The sequence below is a fragment of the Patagioenas fasciata genome, chromosome 3, assembly GCF_037038585.1.
Source record: "Patagioenas fasciata isolate bPatFas1 chromosome 3, bPatFas1.hap1, whole genome shotgun sequence".
Taxonomy (NCBI): domain Eukaryota; kingdom Metazoa; phylum Chordata; class Aves; order Columbiformes; family Columbidae; genus Patagioenas; species Patagioenas fasciata.
This window is the reverse complement of record NC_092522.1, coordinates 122707517-122725261: the sequence shown is the minus strand read 5'-3', so window position 1 is coordinate 122725261 and position 17745 is coordinate 122707517. Positions and strand designations below refer to the sequence as shown.

General features: G+C 44.3%; 1 protein-coding gene across 1 annotated transcript in view; it reads right to left on the bottom strand.

Annotated features, from left to right (window-relative positions):
- XKR6 (XK related 6) overlaps nucleotides 1-17745 on the bottom strand; it is a 245583-nt gene that overhangs the window by 19897 nt on the left and 207941 nt on the right. Inside the window, exon 3 of the mRNA XM_065835758.2 lies at nucleotides 1-17745. This exon is cut by the window's left edge and continues 19897 nt beyond it. Coding sequence (XP_065691830.1) covers nucleotides 16781-17745 — 965 coding nt within the window. The 3' untranslated portion in view covers nucleotides 1-16780.

The following is a 17745-nucleotide window of genomic DNA, read 5'->3' as shown; positions in this document are numbered from 1 at the left end:
TACTAAAACACTTGAAGTTAAGCCAAATTTCACCTTCATCTTCACATCCCCAATACCTACGATACAAAACCAGAATTAAAAAAAGAAAAGAAGTACATAAGGAAAGAAATTAAAAAAATATAAATCCTAAAACCCAGGAGAGAGAAAAATGAACCAAGAAACAAAACCAAACTCAACAAACAGTCAACAGAAGCCTGGCACATGTAGAAAACATCGATTCACTTAGAGAACATAAAGAGGGTCACGTTTGAACCTCCTTTTTCTTAAAAATGAAAGCAAACCCCTTTTGTTTGTCTGTTTGTTAGCTCCTATCGTTTGAGAAAAGTCACAGTAGCACTCTCACCTTGAACCAGAGTTTGGAACTTATTGTGTTTCTTTGTACAAAAGGAAAAGCGGTTTAGGTTATGGAAAATAGTTGGGAAATTTGAGGTTGGAGAGAAGAGATAGAGAGAGAAACTGGAAGATTGCATAGTTGTGAACAGTGGCTTCTCATCAAGGTGAAAAAGTGCATCATCTGATAAAATAGCATTTGATTATTAGTTTTTGTTCGGTTCCATATGTTTGTTTTTCCTCAGTCAACTGTACATGTCACACATGAAAAGGTATATACAGCACACACACATGCGAACATTAAACGTCTGACATTGAAACAGCCATTCTTTAAATGTTCCATCAGGTTTTTTTTTTTCCATGCAAATTTGTATTCTTTTTAAATACATTTTTTGCTACATCCTAAGACCACAAACTTGTCTAAGCCCATCTCATGTAATTTTGATCGTTAGCAACGCAAAAAGGGGAAAAGCACCAGAATGGCTCGGTTTGATCACCAAACCTCTGCTTTGACTTCTTTCTTGTTTGTTTTTCGTTCCTTCATTCACTGCTGGTTATTTGCTTTTGATTTTCTTTCTTTTTCTTTTATTTCACTGTTATCATTTGTTTGCTTTAATTTTTCAGAGATGGGAAAAACACAATTGACTTTTGTAAGCATTCTTGAGGTAAGAGTTATGATCAGCACCTGGGGCAGGCAACAAAGCTTCCAAAAGCATTTGAGAAACAAAGCGTGTGCCCAAACAATGCCACAAATGGCATAATCAACCAACCAAACAAAACAATTGGGATGAATATTCCAGGTTTCCATGCTTGCTAAACCTCCCACCCTCTTTCCATCCCTCTTTCCTTTTCCCCAAAATCACAGAGAGAATTAAAAGGAAATCAAACCGACTTGGCACATTCCCTCTTGCACCAACCCAACGAAAAAGGACAGGTGTTGTGCATTAAAACCGATACTTCAAAAGCTTTTCATGCTTGCTGCCTGCCTCAAGTGCATTTTAATATATGTCTGATCATTTACATTTATATAGGAAAGTCATATTTGTTACACTTTATACAGGATCACTTCATTTTTGTCCTTTTTTTAACCTTTTCGCTTTTTCGTTGTTGGATTTTTTTTGGATAAAGAGTTGGTTATAACAATCTATAGTAAGGCTGCACAGGAAGAATTCTGTGTATTTTATTTTATTTTATTTATTTTCTCTAAGAACCAAAGTATATAAAATGAGGTTTTGATTCTAGCACCTTTTACAGTATTATTGGTGTTGTTCCCTTTAGTAGAAAATACCTTCCCTCAACATCTGCTCTATCATCTACCTATAGTTCCAGCAATACTTCATGGGTAACGACAAGGTGACAATTGACCCAACCCAGCAGTCCCTTGACAAATAAAGTCCCTCCCCTGAAGTCAGGCAGAACTACTCACGTTAGCAAAGCAAACCACCTTCACCAGCTTCCCTCCTCCTGGAGCGAGGGCTGCAGCCTCATCTCACATGGAGCAGTGCGGGAAACCGAGCATCCGAAGAGAAGAATAAAAATAACACTGAGTTGCTGTCTCGCTGGGGAAGCTGAGATGGAGAAGCTTGCTGGAGGGTGGTTTTGCTAGAGGGGAATAACACCGCTTGTGGCTTGATGGGTTGTATCACCTTGATGCAAAGAAAAGGCAAAGATGCTGCTCCGGGATCCTGTCCAGGGATGCTGTCCTGGGATACTACCCCGGGATGCAGCCATGGGATGTAGCCATGGGATGCTGTCCTGGGATGCAGCCATGGGATGCTATCCTGGGATGCAGCCATGGGATGCAGCTGTGGGATGCTGTCCTAGGATGCAGCCATGGGATGCTACCCCGGGATGCAGTCATGGGATGCTAGCCTGGGATGCAACCATGGGATGCAGCCATGGGATGCTGTCCTGGGATGCAGCCATGGGATGCAGCTGTGGGATGCTGTCCTAGGATGCAGCCATGGGATGCTACCCCGGGATGCAGTCATGGGATGCTAGCCTGGGATGCAACCATGGGATGCAGCCATGGGATGCTGTCCTGGGATACAGTCATGGGACGCTAGCCCGGGATGCAGCCATGGGATGCTGTCCTGGGATACAGTCATGGGATGCTACCCCAGGATACAGTCATGGGACGCTAGCCCGAGATGCAGCCATGGGATGCTGTCCTGGGATACAGTCATGGGATGCTACCCTGGGATGCAGCCATGAGATGCAGTCATGGGATACAGCCATGGGATGCTATCCCAGGATGCAGCCATGGGATGCTGTTCCGGGATGCTGCTCGGGGATGCAGCCATGGGATGCTGTCCTGGGATGCTACCCCAGGATGCAGCCATGGGATGCTGCCCCTGGATACCGTCCCACCGTCCTCCTTTCACAGCAAGAGGAGACCTCCCCATGCCATGGCGGGAGGAAGATGTGGCCCTTGCAGCATATGCTGGTGATGGGGAGAGCTATTTGGAGAAATTGCTACGGTGCAAAACAGCAGCTTTCACGGAGTGCGTTTCTGGGAGCAGGGAAGGAGGAGAGAAGGGAGCTGAAAAATGAACATGGGTCCTTGCCAAGGTTGGAATGCTTTACAGGACGTTGAGTTGTTGGTTTCACTCGAGCAGCGTATCATCCTGCAGGGGAATGGTCCATTCCCCATACAGCGGCATCAGAACCTCAATTATATATATATAATTATAACTATAGCAATATAACTATCTATCTATATTTATATATGTATACATGAAAGTCTGTTACTGCACTGGCACATCATACAGAGGAAAAGTACTGGAGCTGCTGTTCGATGCAAGTGGTTGCCTTGACTGAAGTCCTGTGAAGGGTGAGCACCACAAGAAAAGGCACCACAAGGTTTTGAGAATTCAGATGTCACTGCCCCAGCACAGTCATTGGGAACAAACACAAAGGGCTTTCTGGAGCTAATGAGACCACATTCCGGCCTTGCTGGCGGCAGGAAAAAACAGGGAATTCCCAGAAAAAACAGTGGGGTTCATGCAGGGTGGCAGGTGCCTTGGTGAAATCGAGACCAGACTTTGGTCTTTGAAGGGGCACGTTGATTTTGCGAGCTCTTATCTAGCACTTTGGACACTTTTGAACAGCCTTTGCAAATTAAAATGGCAACGTCTTGCCATTTTCAACATGCTTGCACCAGTGAAAGGAAAGCGGAATTGAACTTGAAATGCTGAAAGCATAATCTGACCTGACATGGACTGCCTCCTGGGATGTGCTGGGTGCCTTCAGCCCCCACTAAACCGGGAGAAGTCAAAGGTGCTCAGCAAGTCTGATCTTATCCCTCTGTGGAGCCCTGGCCTGAATATCTCAATCTGTCATGCCCCAGGAGCCCGGAGAAGAAATTGTCCTGGACAGAGACCACAATCTTGATGGATTTACAGAAGTCCCACCAGGCTGAGATGGAGATCAAAACCTACACACCTGGTTTTCTGAGGTCTTAGCTCACGTTTCTCATTCACTCCTTACTCCATCAAAACCTCTATTGCACTAAATAATTTGGGTAGACCCTTGCTCTAATTCTTTTGCTTGTAAATTCTCACACGAACGGGATGTAAGATGTAGAAATAGAGGAAGATTTGGGGAATAAGACCGAGCACATACTCAGAGCAACAAGAAGTTGCTACAGACACTGTCTCTAAACAACGGACTTCCCATGCGTAAGGTAATTGCTTGGTGATCGAAAAAGAAAAAGGATATACTCGCAGGCACTCTATGCCAAGTTAATAGCACCAGTTTTGCATCGTGTTGACACCTGTCAGCCCATACCATCTAAAGCACCCGAGCTCTTCAGACAGCTGCTGACAAGCCGCCTGCCCCTGCTCTCAGTGGCATCGCACGGCGTCAAGGGCAAAGCCACCCAGAAATGTCCTCGCTGGATGCGAGAGAAGGGTCAGGTCCACCCTCGGCCACTTCTCTTGGCCAGCTCAAAGCTGGGGTTGTTGATCATCCTCGTATCTCCTGACAAGCACCATGTGTGCGGCTTGCTGGCAGCAGCTAGAAATGGTGCTGAAATGCCACCTTGGGGAGAAAGGAGTTGCATGTGGTAGGACTTCAAGTGGTTTTCCTTGTTCGTTCAGACTGACTTTTGGGGGTCTAATTGGGATCCCAGTCTTTCTAGACCCCCCCAGTAAGGATGGCTCAGGTGCAGAAGTGACCTAGGAAGGAGCCAACTCTAACTGTTGGATCCTTGATCCCAACTTGGATGGACAGGTATCTTCACCTGCAAGCCATGCTGGGTCAGAACAGCACTGGATGGATAACTTCAGATGAATGACCTGGGTCTAGAATGGGCTGAGTTTGGTTAATAAGGCAAGATTCAAGGCATGGGCATGACTGAGTTTCAAGCTTAGTGAACAAAAGATGTATAATACTTCTTACTAGGAAAGCTTAGACCATTATTTCTGTCTGATGTGCCTGATCAAGAAGGTCTGGGGTGAGCAAACCCCTTCTTTGGAAGATTTCCAGCCAGACAAGATTCAGGGTGGGAGAATAAGACACAGAAATGCCTGTGGCATGGGCTCTTGGGAATGCACCTGGTGACCCACATGCTCTTTCCATCTCTGCTTTCTCCAGCTTCACAGCCCAACGGGACTGTGCTAAATCCTGACTTCCCAGTTGACTTTCCTGAATGCTTCCCAATGGGAGAGTGGAGCATTTTGGGGGATGGAGAAAAGCACTGCCCCAAAATGTAGCGTGGTGTCTTGGATGGGTTTGTGCTAGTCCTGCTTGAGAATCTCAAATTCAGATCAGCCTGTCTATCTCTGCTGGGCTGCATGGAGACATGGGAAAGGTTACATGATGTGTTTCTTTGCCCTGCTCTGCCCAACTGTCCTGAAGTGCTTTTGATGTTAAGGTCTTGAAGTACTCCATCAACATTTACTAAATAATTGGGAAACTGAGGCGCAGAACAGTTACACGACTTGCCCAAGGTCACACAAACAACCACAGTGGAACTGAGGGCTGTTTTGGGGCAGACCCACATCTCTCTGTGTTTCGGTAAAGTGCTTAGCACAAGGAGGTCATAAGCCCGGCTGCAGTGCCAATGTGCCTACTGCACGGCAAATGGAAAATATTCAGTGATTACAGCGTATTGCATTCAAAAACATTAGAAAAACCCAGGTGTCCTTCTTTAATAGCTTCTTTTTACTGTTTTGTAGTGATTGGGAATTTGTTCTCCTTGAATAAGGCTTATCCGAGGAATCAAATGCAAAAGTATTTTCCAGGTTTTGAATGTTAACGACGAGTTCCAGCAGTGATTAGTCGAATTTCAATGTTTATGGGCAAAGTGGCACTTCTGAAATCAAAGTGTTTAAATTGTGGTATTCTCTATGGCTGTGCCAGTTTTCCGGTGCCATCAAAATTCGCTAATCAAAAACGCTCCAAGGATGAAAGCTGATTTGAGAAGACACTGTGAACTTTCACAATTCCTTTCAATTGGAAGGTGCTCAAGAGCTTTGCAAGAAGTACGTGACTAGTCTGTTGTCCCAGCACCTTCACAGAGTAGACCAAGGATCCTTCAACCCACATTGCAACACCTGGGACAAGTACGGCAGGGCTGGAGGTGGGATCGGTCATGGAACCCAAGCAACCATTCCCATATCGCGTGCCCTGGAGCACCAATATGCACCAGGGTACATATTACATCTACCAGCAGAGACAACCCTAAAATCCTCTTGGCTTTCCCAACCAACGGCCCATGGCAGAGATGGAAAGAGAATGTATATCTTCAGGCACCATGATTTCACCTTGGATGTATAACAGTGCATCCAAAAATATGCACACCAAAGGGATGATATTCCCATGCAATCAAAAAGTCTTTCATATCCTCCAAAATGTACAGCTTTTCTGTGAAAACCCTGCTTTTAGGGCAGCAGTTCCATGATGGGACATGCTATACCATTGCCTTTAGTGGAATGGTCTGAAGTTGGTCCAGTGACATGAATGGAAGCCACCAGGCCTAGATGTGAAATAGTCCTTCCCTGAGTAATTTAAAGACTTTTGAAACTACTTCCCATTCCTTGTTGGAACAAAAGGCTGCAATGGTAAAACAGTGTGCGGAGTGGAAACATTAGCCAAAACCATTGCTTTATTTTTCCTCATAGAAAAATGTTTTCAACCAAAAAAGTTTTAGTTCCATTTTAGGGAGGGCGCACATTTGGTAACTAATGGCAGAATTTGATGTTCAATGTAAAATCTCTTCCTTCTCACTCTCCCTACACAGAGAAGATGGGGGCCAAGAGATTTGGTTGTGATACCTATTTAGAAACCTTTTAAGAAAATATGCATCACAGCTCTCCTCCAAGCAGCTACAATTGCATCCAATTTAAGGTTTAATTGCTCGACTAGTCCTAAGATGTCTATGGATAAGCGTGAACAAGTCCACTTCTGCTACTTATCCATCGTAAATTTGTTGACTGATACTCAGCCTTCAGTAACTGTTGAAAAAAGCAGATTATATGGGAATGGTGTGACACTGTAGTAACGTGAGGGGGTTGCCTGGGGAACACTTGGTGTAGAGTTTCTCTTTGCGCAGCGTCAGCTCCAAGAAAGTCCATTGAAATCAAGTGGCTTCGACTTCAGGCTACTGAAATCTCTGCAGGTGCGTGTCCCTGCATGTACTCGTATGCCCTCAAAAACTGATATAAAATCCTGAAGCGAACAGATTGCAGGTGTAATCAGCTGGCATTTGTCCTGGATCTTTGCTACTTAGGAAGGAGCAGCGTTTGCTTTTAAGGTGGAGGGAAGTGGGGGTGAAGATGAGGTGGTGTTCAGCTGGGCCTGGCAGCAAGTTTTATTGGTAAATACAGCTAGAAACGAAAATACGAGCCGCTCGTCCTTGTGACTGATGAACGGGAATGACATCTGGAGAGAAAACAATAATCATTCCCTTCGAGTGGCATTTGGCATTTGAATTCTAAGGGCTTTAAATCAGATTTGGGGGGGGGGTTTAATCCTTGCAAATGAGGTCCCAGTTTGCTGCATGTATTAACAGGGCTGTTCTCAGTGGTGATACTGGTGGAAGAGAAAATCTCAGGAAAGACCAGAGATTACAAAGCTCCCGTGTGGGTCGGGGCTTTGCCACACTCAGATGGCTCTGCTTGGAAAGAAACCCCTGACTTTGTCCACGTTTTCCCTGTGTCTTGACAAAATCTACAGGCTAAAACGGGAAACCTATTATCACAGGTTAAGGAAAAAAACCAATAATGCACAGTTTGGGCTCCCCTGGCACCAGCAGAAATGACCATTTTTAGCACAGGGAGTGTAATGAGGCACCTGGACATCAATGGAGCTTTACTGATTTATGTCGACACTGCTTTTGGCCCTCATTTTTGGCCTGATTTTGGCTTCCACATTTCTTAAGAAGTGGAAGATCTGGTGATATAGCATTTTCTCAGAAGGATCTTCAGCTTCTGATGGCCATTTGCCCTTATTTTTACTTTAAAATCCCCAAACATACAAGGAATATTTATTTAAACCCTGCTTGCAAATCCCAAATTGCTAGCACCTCGCACCAGAAACTACCTTCCTCATCTCAAAAAGCCCTTTGGAATTCACAATATATTCATATATATTAAGACATTTATACCGTTGCAGTAACACCGCATGTATGCTTTTCTATATTTCCACAGGCTTGTGTATATAGACACAGACATACACGTTGATTAATGCCTTTAATCCTGAAAATTCACAGCCACTCACTTCACATCAGACCTGATATGCAGTTGGAGTTGTCTCTTTCCTCCCACTTTTTTACCTTTGCAGTTAAAATTGCCATTGAAGTGGGTCAAAGCTCAGCACCCAGGTGCAAGCACAGCCAGGTGTTTTTTACTGTGGAACAGTACATTTTCAGGAGAATTAAAGGGCAATTCATTGATAAGGTGACATTTTTGTCCTTTTTTTAAAATACATATATATATATATATATAATGCCCTCAATACCTTATAGGCTATATCCTAATTTTCACAAGGTGGGCAACAATGAGCTTTGAAAACAGCCTGCATCTACATCTTTTTGTTTGATCTCCTGGGTACACATCAGACTTTACTTGCTTTCAAAACCACATTTGCCCTCTCTCATCCCTCTCAGTCCATCCAAATTCAAGACACAGATGTGTGGTGCTTCTTAGGACAAAAGAGGGGAAAATCTGTATGTTGGCCAGCATTTGGTTGGGTCAAACAAAGCAGTTAGCATAGCACCGAAGGAGTTACATTGCTGTTGTGTCTGTTTTATTTTTTACCCAGCTATTTTGGAACAGAAGCAATAAAAAGAACCCAGAAGCACTAAGCTGAGTGCTTAAAACAGGGCAAATAAATGCTGGGGAGAAGAAGAGGGAAGGAGCAGACCCAAAGCTGATGCACATGAGCAATGGCCCATCTGATAGAGTAGGGCTTCTGAATTTGCTCTGCCTTCAGAGAGAAGATCTGCAGCTGCCTGGTTAGTCATGTGGAAGAGCCTGGCCCAACGTAGCCACAAGAATTTGAACCACCTCCCCACGGTGGACACGGAAAAGGGACAGGGAAGGTACGCGGCAGACCAAGATGGAGCTGGAGAGGAGGGTTTCCTAGCTTTGTTCTTGCTTCATGCAAGGCAAGCCTTGGGTTCGAGAAGACAACGGCCACCCTGAAACACCAGCTGGTTGTTCAGAACAGGCCAGAATCCACAGTCCTTACTCAGGAGAGAAAACAAGACCCAACAACGAAACCCAGGAGTTTTGCCCGAGTAAGGAGTGCATGAGTAGACTTCAAAAAGCTTCTCTAAAAGGGAGTGGGGAGCCTTGCTTCGCATTGCGTTTCCAAAATGGACACAATATAAAGGTCAGGACACTTGGACAATAAAACCACTTGGCTCAAAAACAGAAAATGAACTTCCTATCACACGCTTTTTTTTTTTTCCTGCCTTCTGAATTATCTGACCAGTGGCGATTTTGGAGCGATGAACTGGATCCCTTCCCTCCTTCTAAAGAAAAGTTATCCTGGGGGTTCAAACCAGGGATGAATCCGCCTCGATGGACACATCATCGACAGTCAAAACTCCTGTGGATGGCAAGGGAGGTTCTGCCTGTGGGAGGATGGTGAAGGCAGGCCTGGTCTAGGCTCTCTGGATGTGGCACAGATTCTTCTCCAGGAAAGCGGGTACTCGGAGAAGAGTCGCGCTTGAGCGGCGTTGAGTCTGGTTTATCCCTTCGCAACCCACCTTCACCCCTCGCCTAAGGAAGAAGTTCAAATAAAGAGCTACTGTACAACCAAGTGAACCCCAATTATTGTGCTGTCTTAGGCAGTCGAGAAACTTAAAAGGCAAAAAAAACCAAAAAGAAAACAAGATTTATCAGTTGAGACTCTAGTTTTGCCATGCCTACAAGAGTCCTCAGCAAACAGTATACCAGCCTCCCAAATAAGGTCCAGGCTATTCCAAAACAGCGTGAGCAAATTTTTCACTGTATTCAGATGGAAGCTGATGACTGAAAGATTAGTGCACATTAACCGTGGCCGATGAGAGCGACTTCTAAAGAAATTCAAGTATTCGTCAGTAATCTGTTCGGTTCAGAAATACTTTTGTGATCTCTAGTTTCAAGTTTCCAGAAACAGAAAGGAAAAGGGAAAGGTCACCTGTTGTGTAAGAAAACAATATTGCAAACAGTGCTATTACACTTGACCAGGAAAGCAAGGCTATTCAGTTGGCGCACGACAATTTTCTCCATTCCTTGCTTTTTTTTTGGGGAGAGAAAAGACTTAAGATTGCTTTCTCAACACACGCAACGCACCAGTGGGTTTTTTCCTCGTAACAAACCCCTTTACTGCTCATTCCCGATAACAGCACGAACCCAGCAAGAACGTCATTTGTACGGCGCACTTCCAGCCCCTCTCACACGCATTTTACTTAAGCCTCACAACACCCCTGTGAGGTAGGTAAATATTATTATACCCATGTACAGATGGGTAAACTGTAGGCACAGAAAGGTTAAATCACTTGCCCAAGGTTACACGGCAACTTCGTGGCAGAGCTGGGGTCGAAACCCAGGAGTACTGTCACCCAGAGATCTGCAATGAGTTTTAGACCGTGGTGACTTTCTACGCTCGCTGTAAATGACCATCTGACAAACACAAATCCAAATAACTCCGCGCGTTACAAAGTGCCTGATTTTCAAACAGTCGCCTTGCTGCATGTGTCCCAAAGGGAGGGGTGATAAGTGAAGTTTATGCTCTCAAATCATTTTTGTCTGCTTGAAATACTCTGTTCTGGTTTGTTTTTTTTGGTGTTTAGATTTTTAATACACAACAGGAAACGATAGTCCACATCATTTTATCAACAACATCACTTTCCAATTGGGTTGTGTGTACATCTGAATGCACGTTAAGATCCAGATGGTTTACGCAGATTTATTTTAATTGTCACCAACTGCCTCCCTCCTTATCAGCGAAGAGCCAATGGAACATATGCAGCTATCTGTCATCTCATTTTCTCGTTTTTCTCATTATCCCACTGTCTGAGCTTCAAGTAAGGAATAAGGGTTGAACACAGGCAATATCTAACACAGCAGGAAAGCTCCTACCTTGCTTCACATCGCACCTCAACAGAAAAGAGCCACCACATCACTATTCCCAAGTCCAGACACAACAGAACGATGAAGCGATTCCGAACATGCTCATGGAGAAATAAGCGGATTGCAACAATCTCTAGCAGTACCCAAAGGTCTGGAAATGCGTTCTGCACACAGTGAAAGGTTTGCCCACGTCTATTTGGGATAGCCTCAAATATTCTCGTTCAAACCAGGCTGAGATTCTCTGCACCAGAATACACCTGAGCTCCAAGGAAAAAGAAAACCAGCAATCATAACCCTGGGAAACCACCATCCCCAAAGCCCCGGGGCTTTAGACAACTGCCAAAATAACAACATGCAAGCTTCAGCGAGCAAAGGGTACACAACCGAGTTCACATCATCCCTACCATCTAACATCAACTACTTCAGCTTCGAATGGGATTGGCGTAGACCTTATTTTATTGTGGTTATTTGGGTTTTTGTATTCTGATTCCTTTTGCATGACCACATTCGATCTGAACAGAACCCAGAGAAAAGCAAACCCAGCGAAAGGAAAAAAAATCACAGAAAAACCTGTCTCCTCAATTTTCCGCTGACCCCGGCAGCTTCCAAATTGTCTCTTGCCCAAGCTGCCCAGAAAACAGGCACTAGAAGGTTTTGCAAATGCACAGTAGTTAAGTTTTCCTTTTCAAAGCACCTCTGAGCTTCAATGAAATCGTGCTGGACACATCTCAGACCACATTTTCTTTGGGAGGTTTAGTCATGCTGCAGGTATGGGGGTGACAAGGGGCGTCATGCACTTGTGTGGAGGGATGAGGAGTAGGGATAAGTTGTGAAGCGAACCTTGTGTGCACAAAAATACACTTAGAGAGCACAGGATGACCACGGGATGATTACTTTCTGAAAGTCAATAGCGATGCTCCCCTTGTGAGCAGCACCAGCCAGGTTTTAGCAGACCGCCAACTAAAGCTTGGAATTAATTTTGCCCTGTTTCATCTCGTCAGCTTTAAATAAAAATACATGCAAATGACCACTGGCTTTTGGCAGGTGTGGAGAAAGACAGAATGAAGCAGACAATTAGCTCCAATCCGAAACACTGAAAATATATATATTTACACTTGAAATCGGCAGCTTGCTTGCACTTTCCACTGATAATTATACAGCACTGGCTCCACTCTGCAGTTCAGGTTGGATGTGCCTTGTGTGGGTGGCCAAGCATGACAAGGGCATGGGCAGGACCTTGTAATTCCTGTATTTCCATTGATGATTTGGTCTGGTCTGAATCATTCCTGTCTCCAAATTAGCAGCCTACAGATGTATAACAGTATCGTGCGAAGCACCCTGGCCATCTGACATGGGTAGAAGGCCGGACGGATGGGTTGACATCAGTACGATAAAAATGATGTTGTTTGCAAAATAGCCTCAGCAAAAAAAAAAAAAGAGAACAAAGTGAACTGAAAAAAATACCTTGTCCATCGAATCAGGCTGAAAATACTAAAATGCCAGAGCAAAGCTGATGTGCTGAATCTTGGTCTGTGGCGTATAGGTACATCTTCATTAGTAAATTAAGCAATGCCAGGATGCATTCTGGCCACGAAGCCAACTGATAAGTGCTGGCCACTACTAGACACTTTCAGCCCCGATACAGATTGACTGCATCCAAAATGATGACTGGGGATGGTCTCTGGCCAGCATCAACACCCGCGCAAGCTGTTTCCGAGCACAGGACTCATTGGAGTGCATCAAAACCACGACAGGGAAGGTCTGAACAATATATCAGTGGGGATGGTGGAGTCCTCGTGCCCCAGCTTTACTCTGGCACGGTGTAGTTGTCTGGTTTAGATGATCCCAGGTTGAATCCAGCAGCACAAATATGCCAGAGAAGCTTCCCACTGATCTTGTGATGTGAATAAATATGGACTCAACCTTCCCCATGACAGTGTGAAAACCCCCTCATGGAGTATCTTCTGGCAAGAAGGTGGGACATGGTATAACTAACCTACCAGGGAGAAGCTGAGGAGTTAAAAATCAAGTGAAACCAAAACAGGTCACTGAGCGTCCTGCCAAAGTGCACACCAAAAATCAAAGGGACCCCAGGCAAAAAACCCCAGGAGGTGAAGACTAGACTCAGCATCAGGATTAGTACCAATAAAGAGCTGGGGGTAATTTGGCTCCCCAAGCTTTTGGCTTGGCAAAAGGCGCTGTTTGGCAACAAGATCACAGGTAATCCCAAGAAGAAATGGCCACCACACCATGAACTTGTTGGGTGTGGTGGTAGAGCACATGCTTTACATTAAGGCTGTAATGAAGTCCTTTGAAAAGAAATAGTTCCTCGGGGTTGACACAGGCTCTCACTGGAAATCTTTTGCTAAATCAAGATGCCAGTAGATGTCACTCAAAGAAAAAGACATAGCGGAGGCAGAAAGTTTATGCAGCTAAGCGTAATGAAACAGTTTTAACACTCAGTGGAGGTCCCTGCCTTCATGGTTATTCACACCACGAGCCACGAAGAAGGAGGACTTTGGAGTAGGAGTGTGTCAAGCCCTTCGTCAAGCTGGTTTGGTTGTGAGAAGATAGCACTGCATTGAGAGGTAAGGTCACTTCTAGAGTGTTTTGCCCTTCCACTCCCATAACGGGGTGGAGAGGACGGCTGTTGGTGTGGTGGTCTGGAGCAAGGGTCCCGTTCCTGAGGGAAGGCAGGCCGCAGATGCTCGTAAGAGGCAACAATGAAGGGTTTCCTCCTCAACTCCTGATGGGTCCACCTCGGCTCGTTGACTCATTTCACTGTCCTGGCATGAAGCGGCAGGGTCCAGCTGTTCAGTGGAGCCAGGGGATGGCATCACATCTCCAAACCAGACCTCAAGGTTGACAACTTCATGGAGGGTGGACGTTCTCGCGGTGTTTTTGAGAAGGAGGACGCTGTCTCCCAGAGGAAAGGTCCCCGAGGAACAGCAGGGTTGTGTGCCATCCATTCCTTTCTCATGCTTATGCCAATGAAACACGGATGTGTAGAGGAAAGCTTTTCACAGAAGGACCAAGGAGAGTCTTTACACGGGGCATGAGGCACAGGGAGCTGGATTAGAGTAAGTCTGCACCAGTAGTGCAGGTAAGTCAAAAGAAAGTCCTGGGAGGAGAAAGGTACGCCTGTTGCTGCGTTTTTATGACTCTATAGCCGAGGACAGCAAGTTCACTTCACAAATTACCTCGTTTTACAGAGACAACATACTGATCAGGGAAGAAATAGAGTGAAATGTTAGTAGGACATGTGAGAAACGATTGGTTATGGGACAGACAGTAGAGAAGGGAAATGAAAGCTTTTCACAAATATATATAAGTGTTTATATATATATATATATGTATTTATGTGCACAGTAAACAAGGGACTTGGAATTTAGACGGGAGATGACAAGACAAAATCCCTCCCTTCGCATGAAAATGTGACCATCACATCGGTTGTAATCAGAGCCCAGAAACAATTGCCTGAAATGGAGTTTGACTGGGAATTACAGTACCAGCGACAATTTGGCTTCTTAGAAATTTTGCCGTGTGTCTATAGTTTGGCGTCTATAGAATCGGTCCTGCCCTCCTTGGAAGGGACAGACACCAGCTAGAAGTTTTCATTACAAAACAAAAGTGAAACAACAGAAGAAACCCCAATGTTTTCTCAGAACACTGCAAAGGATCACTGATTGACAAAAATGGTTCTCTTCAGGTATATTCAGGCGAAGAAAGCATTCAGCTTCTTTAAACTGTTATATAAAATTGGTACTAGTTTCTTTAAATACTATAATAAAAAAAAAAGATTCATCAAATAAAAAAAATCATAATAATAATTAAAAAATATCTCCCCCATGCTGATCTTCTCTTCAGAATAGATCAGCATGGGAGTTTCGCACCCTAGACAGTTACAGTATTTCTGGAATAAAAAATTGCAATTACACAGAGAAAATACTACAGCATTCACTTAAAAAGATCTCATTTTGTTGTTGTTTTCCCCCTCCCAAGCAGAGGGACGGTGGGATTGAAAAGATGCCCTGAAACGGGGATATTCCTTTAAAGGAGCAATACTCTCGAAACGGAAAAGGGTGTCGCGGGGAGACGCAAACCTGTGATTGAACTCGAAACAAGTGATTCCAGCACAGAAACAAGAACCCGAGAGATGTGAATGTTCAGACAACCGAGCGGGTTATTCGGCAACGTCAAGACAACCGCGCGACCCTCGGGAGGTGACCGTCTAGGCTTTGCCATCATGGGAGGTGGCAGCATCTCCTTGTGGTGAGAAGGCTAAGCTAAACCACGATGCTCTCGCTACGCTCTTGAGTTTCCTCTGGTGGTGTTTCTTGCCATGTACTTACAGCAGAGGGTGACACGAGACAGTTTTGTGGTTTTTTTTCTGATCCATCAGCAGTTCCCCACATGTACCGAGTTGAAGAATTCTCAGCTAAATCACAACAACAACATCAACGAAAATACAAAGCACCAAATCATCTCGAGACGTGAGTCAGTTTACAGGTTATTACCGTTTGAAGAAGTTTGTTGGTTGTTTTGTTGTTGTTTGTTGGTTTTTTGTTGTTTTGTATCTCTTTTTGTTTGTTTTAAATCCCGACTTTTTCATGTTTTGTTTTTTCCTTAAAAACAAAACAGAACAAAACAATAAAATCAAAACCCCAAAACCCCAAAATGGAACGAAGGATGCTTTACAATCACTTTAAGGCTCGCACTGAATGAGACATGACAGGTCTTACACGAGATTACAAATAATACATGTATGCCTTTCACAGCCTTAAAATGATACAGTAGGTCAAATTATTTTGCCAGTCACTGATCAAGTATTGTGCCTTTAAATTGACTTGCTTTTTGCTACTATGCTGAGTTTTATTATTACTGAAATATTTATTAGATATGTATAAATGTACTTTAGCATAATGTTTTTGGTATACAATTTCAACGTTTATTTTGCAGAAATCAAGGTGGCAGGTCTTATTCTGGGCTCAGACGGTTGATATTGGCTCCACTGAAGTCAGTGGCGCTTCAGCGTGTGCAATGGTTGGAAACAAGATCAGATACTGTAATACCACATTAATCTGGTGCAAACCGACCAGATTTGGCCGGTTTACACGAGGAAAACGGTTACAAGGTGGGCTCGCCTTTACAACACGACTCGGCTCACAGGCTTGGCCAACTGGTGTTATAAACGCGTTGCCACATTGAGTTACAGACCTGATTTTGTCTTTCAGCTGTTGGAAAAATCAAACTCCATTGGGGCTTTGCTTTCTTAGCTTTAGACATTTGGGTTTTTTCTGTTCAATCCAATACGAGCGACAAAATTGTTTTCATACATTTCTCTCTTTTTTGTTGTTGCTGTTAAATTTTTTTCTTTTTTTTTTCTTTTTTCTATTTTTTTTTTTTAACGTTAAGGATTGTATTTCGGTTGGTTGGTTTTGTTATATCTTTTTTCCTGGCATATCATCATCAAAGAGTTTTGCATGAGAAAGGTGACAGTACTTAATGAAACTCAGCACCTAAGGGCATAAGGCAGTTGTAGGTTTGTTTGTTTGTTTTTTTATTTTTCAATCAGCACCAATCCCATAAATAATATTCTACACTTGGTGTACGATATAAAACTGATGTGGAGATGCCTCCTTCTCCACCTGTGAATCCTAGGTGTGGAAGTTGAAATACTCTTTCTTGTGTGTAAAAAACAAAAGAAAAGTTTTTCTTTTTGTTTTTACTTACAAAACATAGAGAATATCTTTTTTTTTTTCTTTTTTTTTATACATACAGCAACCAGAAAGAAAGCTTATCTGAAGGTTTGTGTTTGTTTCATGATCTGTGTTTACCGTAAACAAAAATAAGGTCCCCTCTTTTACTTTTGCTTTAAGGAGCTTTTAAAGTGAAGATTCATATTGTAGCAACTCATATAAGAGAGGTCCATCTCTATACCTAATACCTACAGCTGTGGGGGTGACATACTGGAGGATGTTGATAGTTCTTCTTAACCTCCTGTCTACAAAATGAGCATCCCATGCAGGGTATCTTTTTCTCGGGATGTCAATCTTAATGAGAGGCCCCTCGGGGGGGTAGGGTCGCCCAGATGGAGTAGATGGTACCATTGCTCTCACCTGGAAAACGGGCAAGCAAGTGTCAGCTGTGAGTTCCTCCTGTTGCTCCGTGACCGCTCTGGTGGGCGTAGCCTGGGCCCCCCGGTACCCAGGGGTTTGGGGTGCCATGGGCTCAACATCGGGGGGCAGAGGAATGCCCCAGAGCAGCTCGGCGCAACAGGAGCTGACTAAGATCTTAGCTCTTGGCCCCATGGGATGCAGCACACCATAATATAACAGCATCAAAGCTATCCCAGCAGCAAAGCTAAGAAAGACACAACACAGTGCTGGCACGGCATATGAGTCAGTAGTGTCAGGATCTCTGTAAAAATACCAAAGGAGCGTCAAGGCAGCGTTCTCCGTCAGGACTACCGTGTAATACGCAAACATTCTGTATCGAGTCCGCCCTTCCTTGACATTAAACCAGCAGAAAATGTACACAATCCCTACCACCATGTTGAAGAGGATCTCCTCCCACTTAGACATGCAGAAATCTGTCCCACCATGGATGATCCAGAAAGCCATGGCACACCAATGGACCACTACAAAGATCCCAAAGTAGAGCTGGAAGATGGAAGCAAAGAGAGCAAAAGAAATAACTCGGGATGAGATGGTGAAGAGGCGCCAGAAGACATGGATGAGGGCCCCTCTGTAGCTCATACTCTTCTTGTCGTCCCTAGAGTCCCGAAGAAGCTTGTGATAGGAGGCTAGCACCCAAGCCAGGGACATCAGGGAGGCCACAGAGGACACAC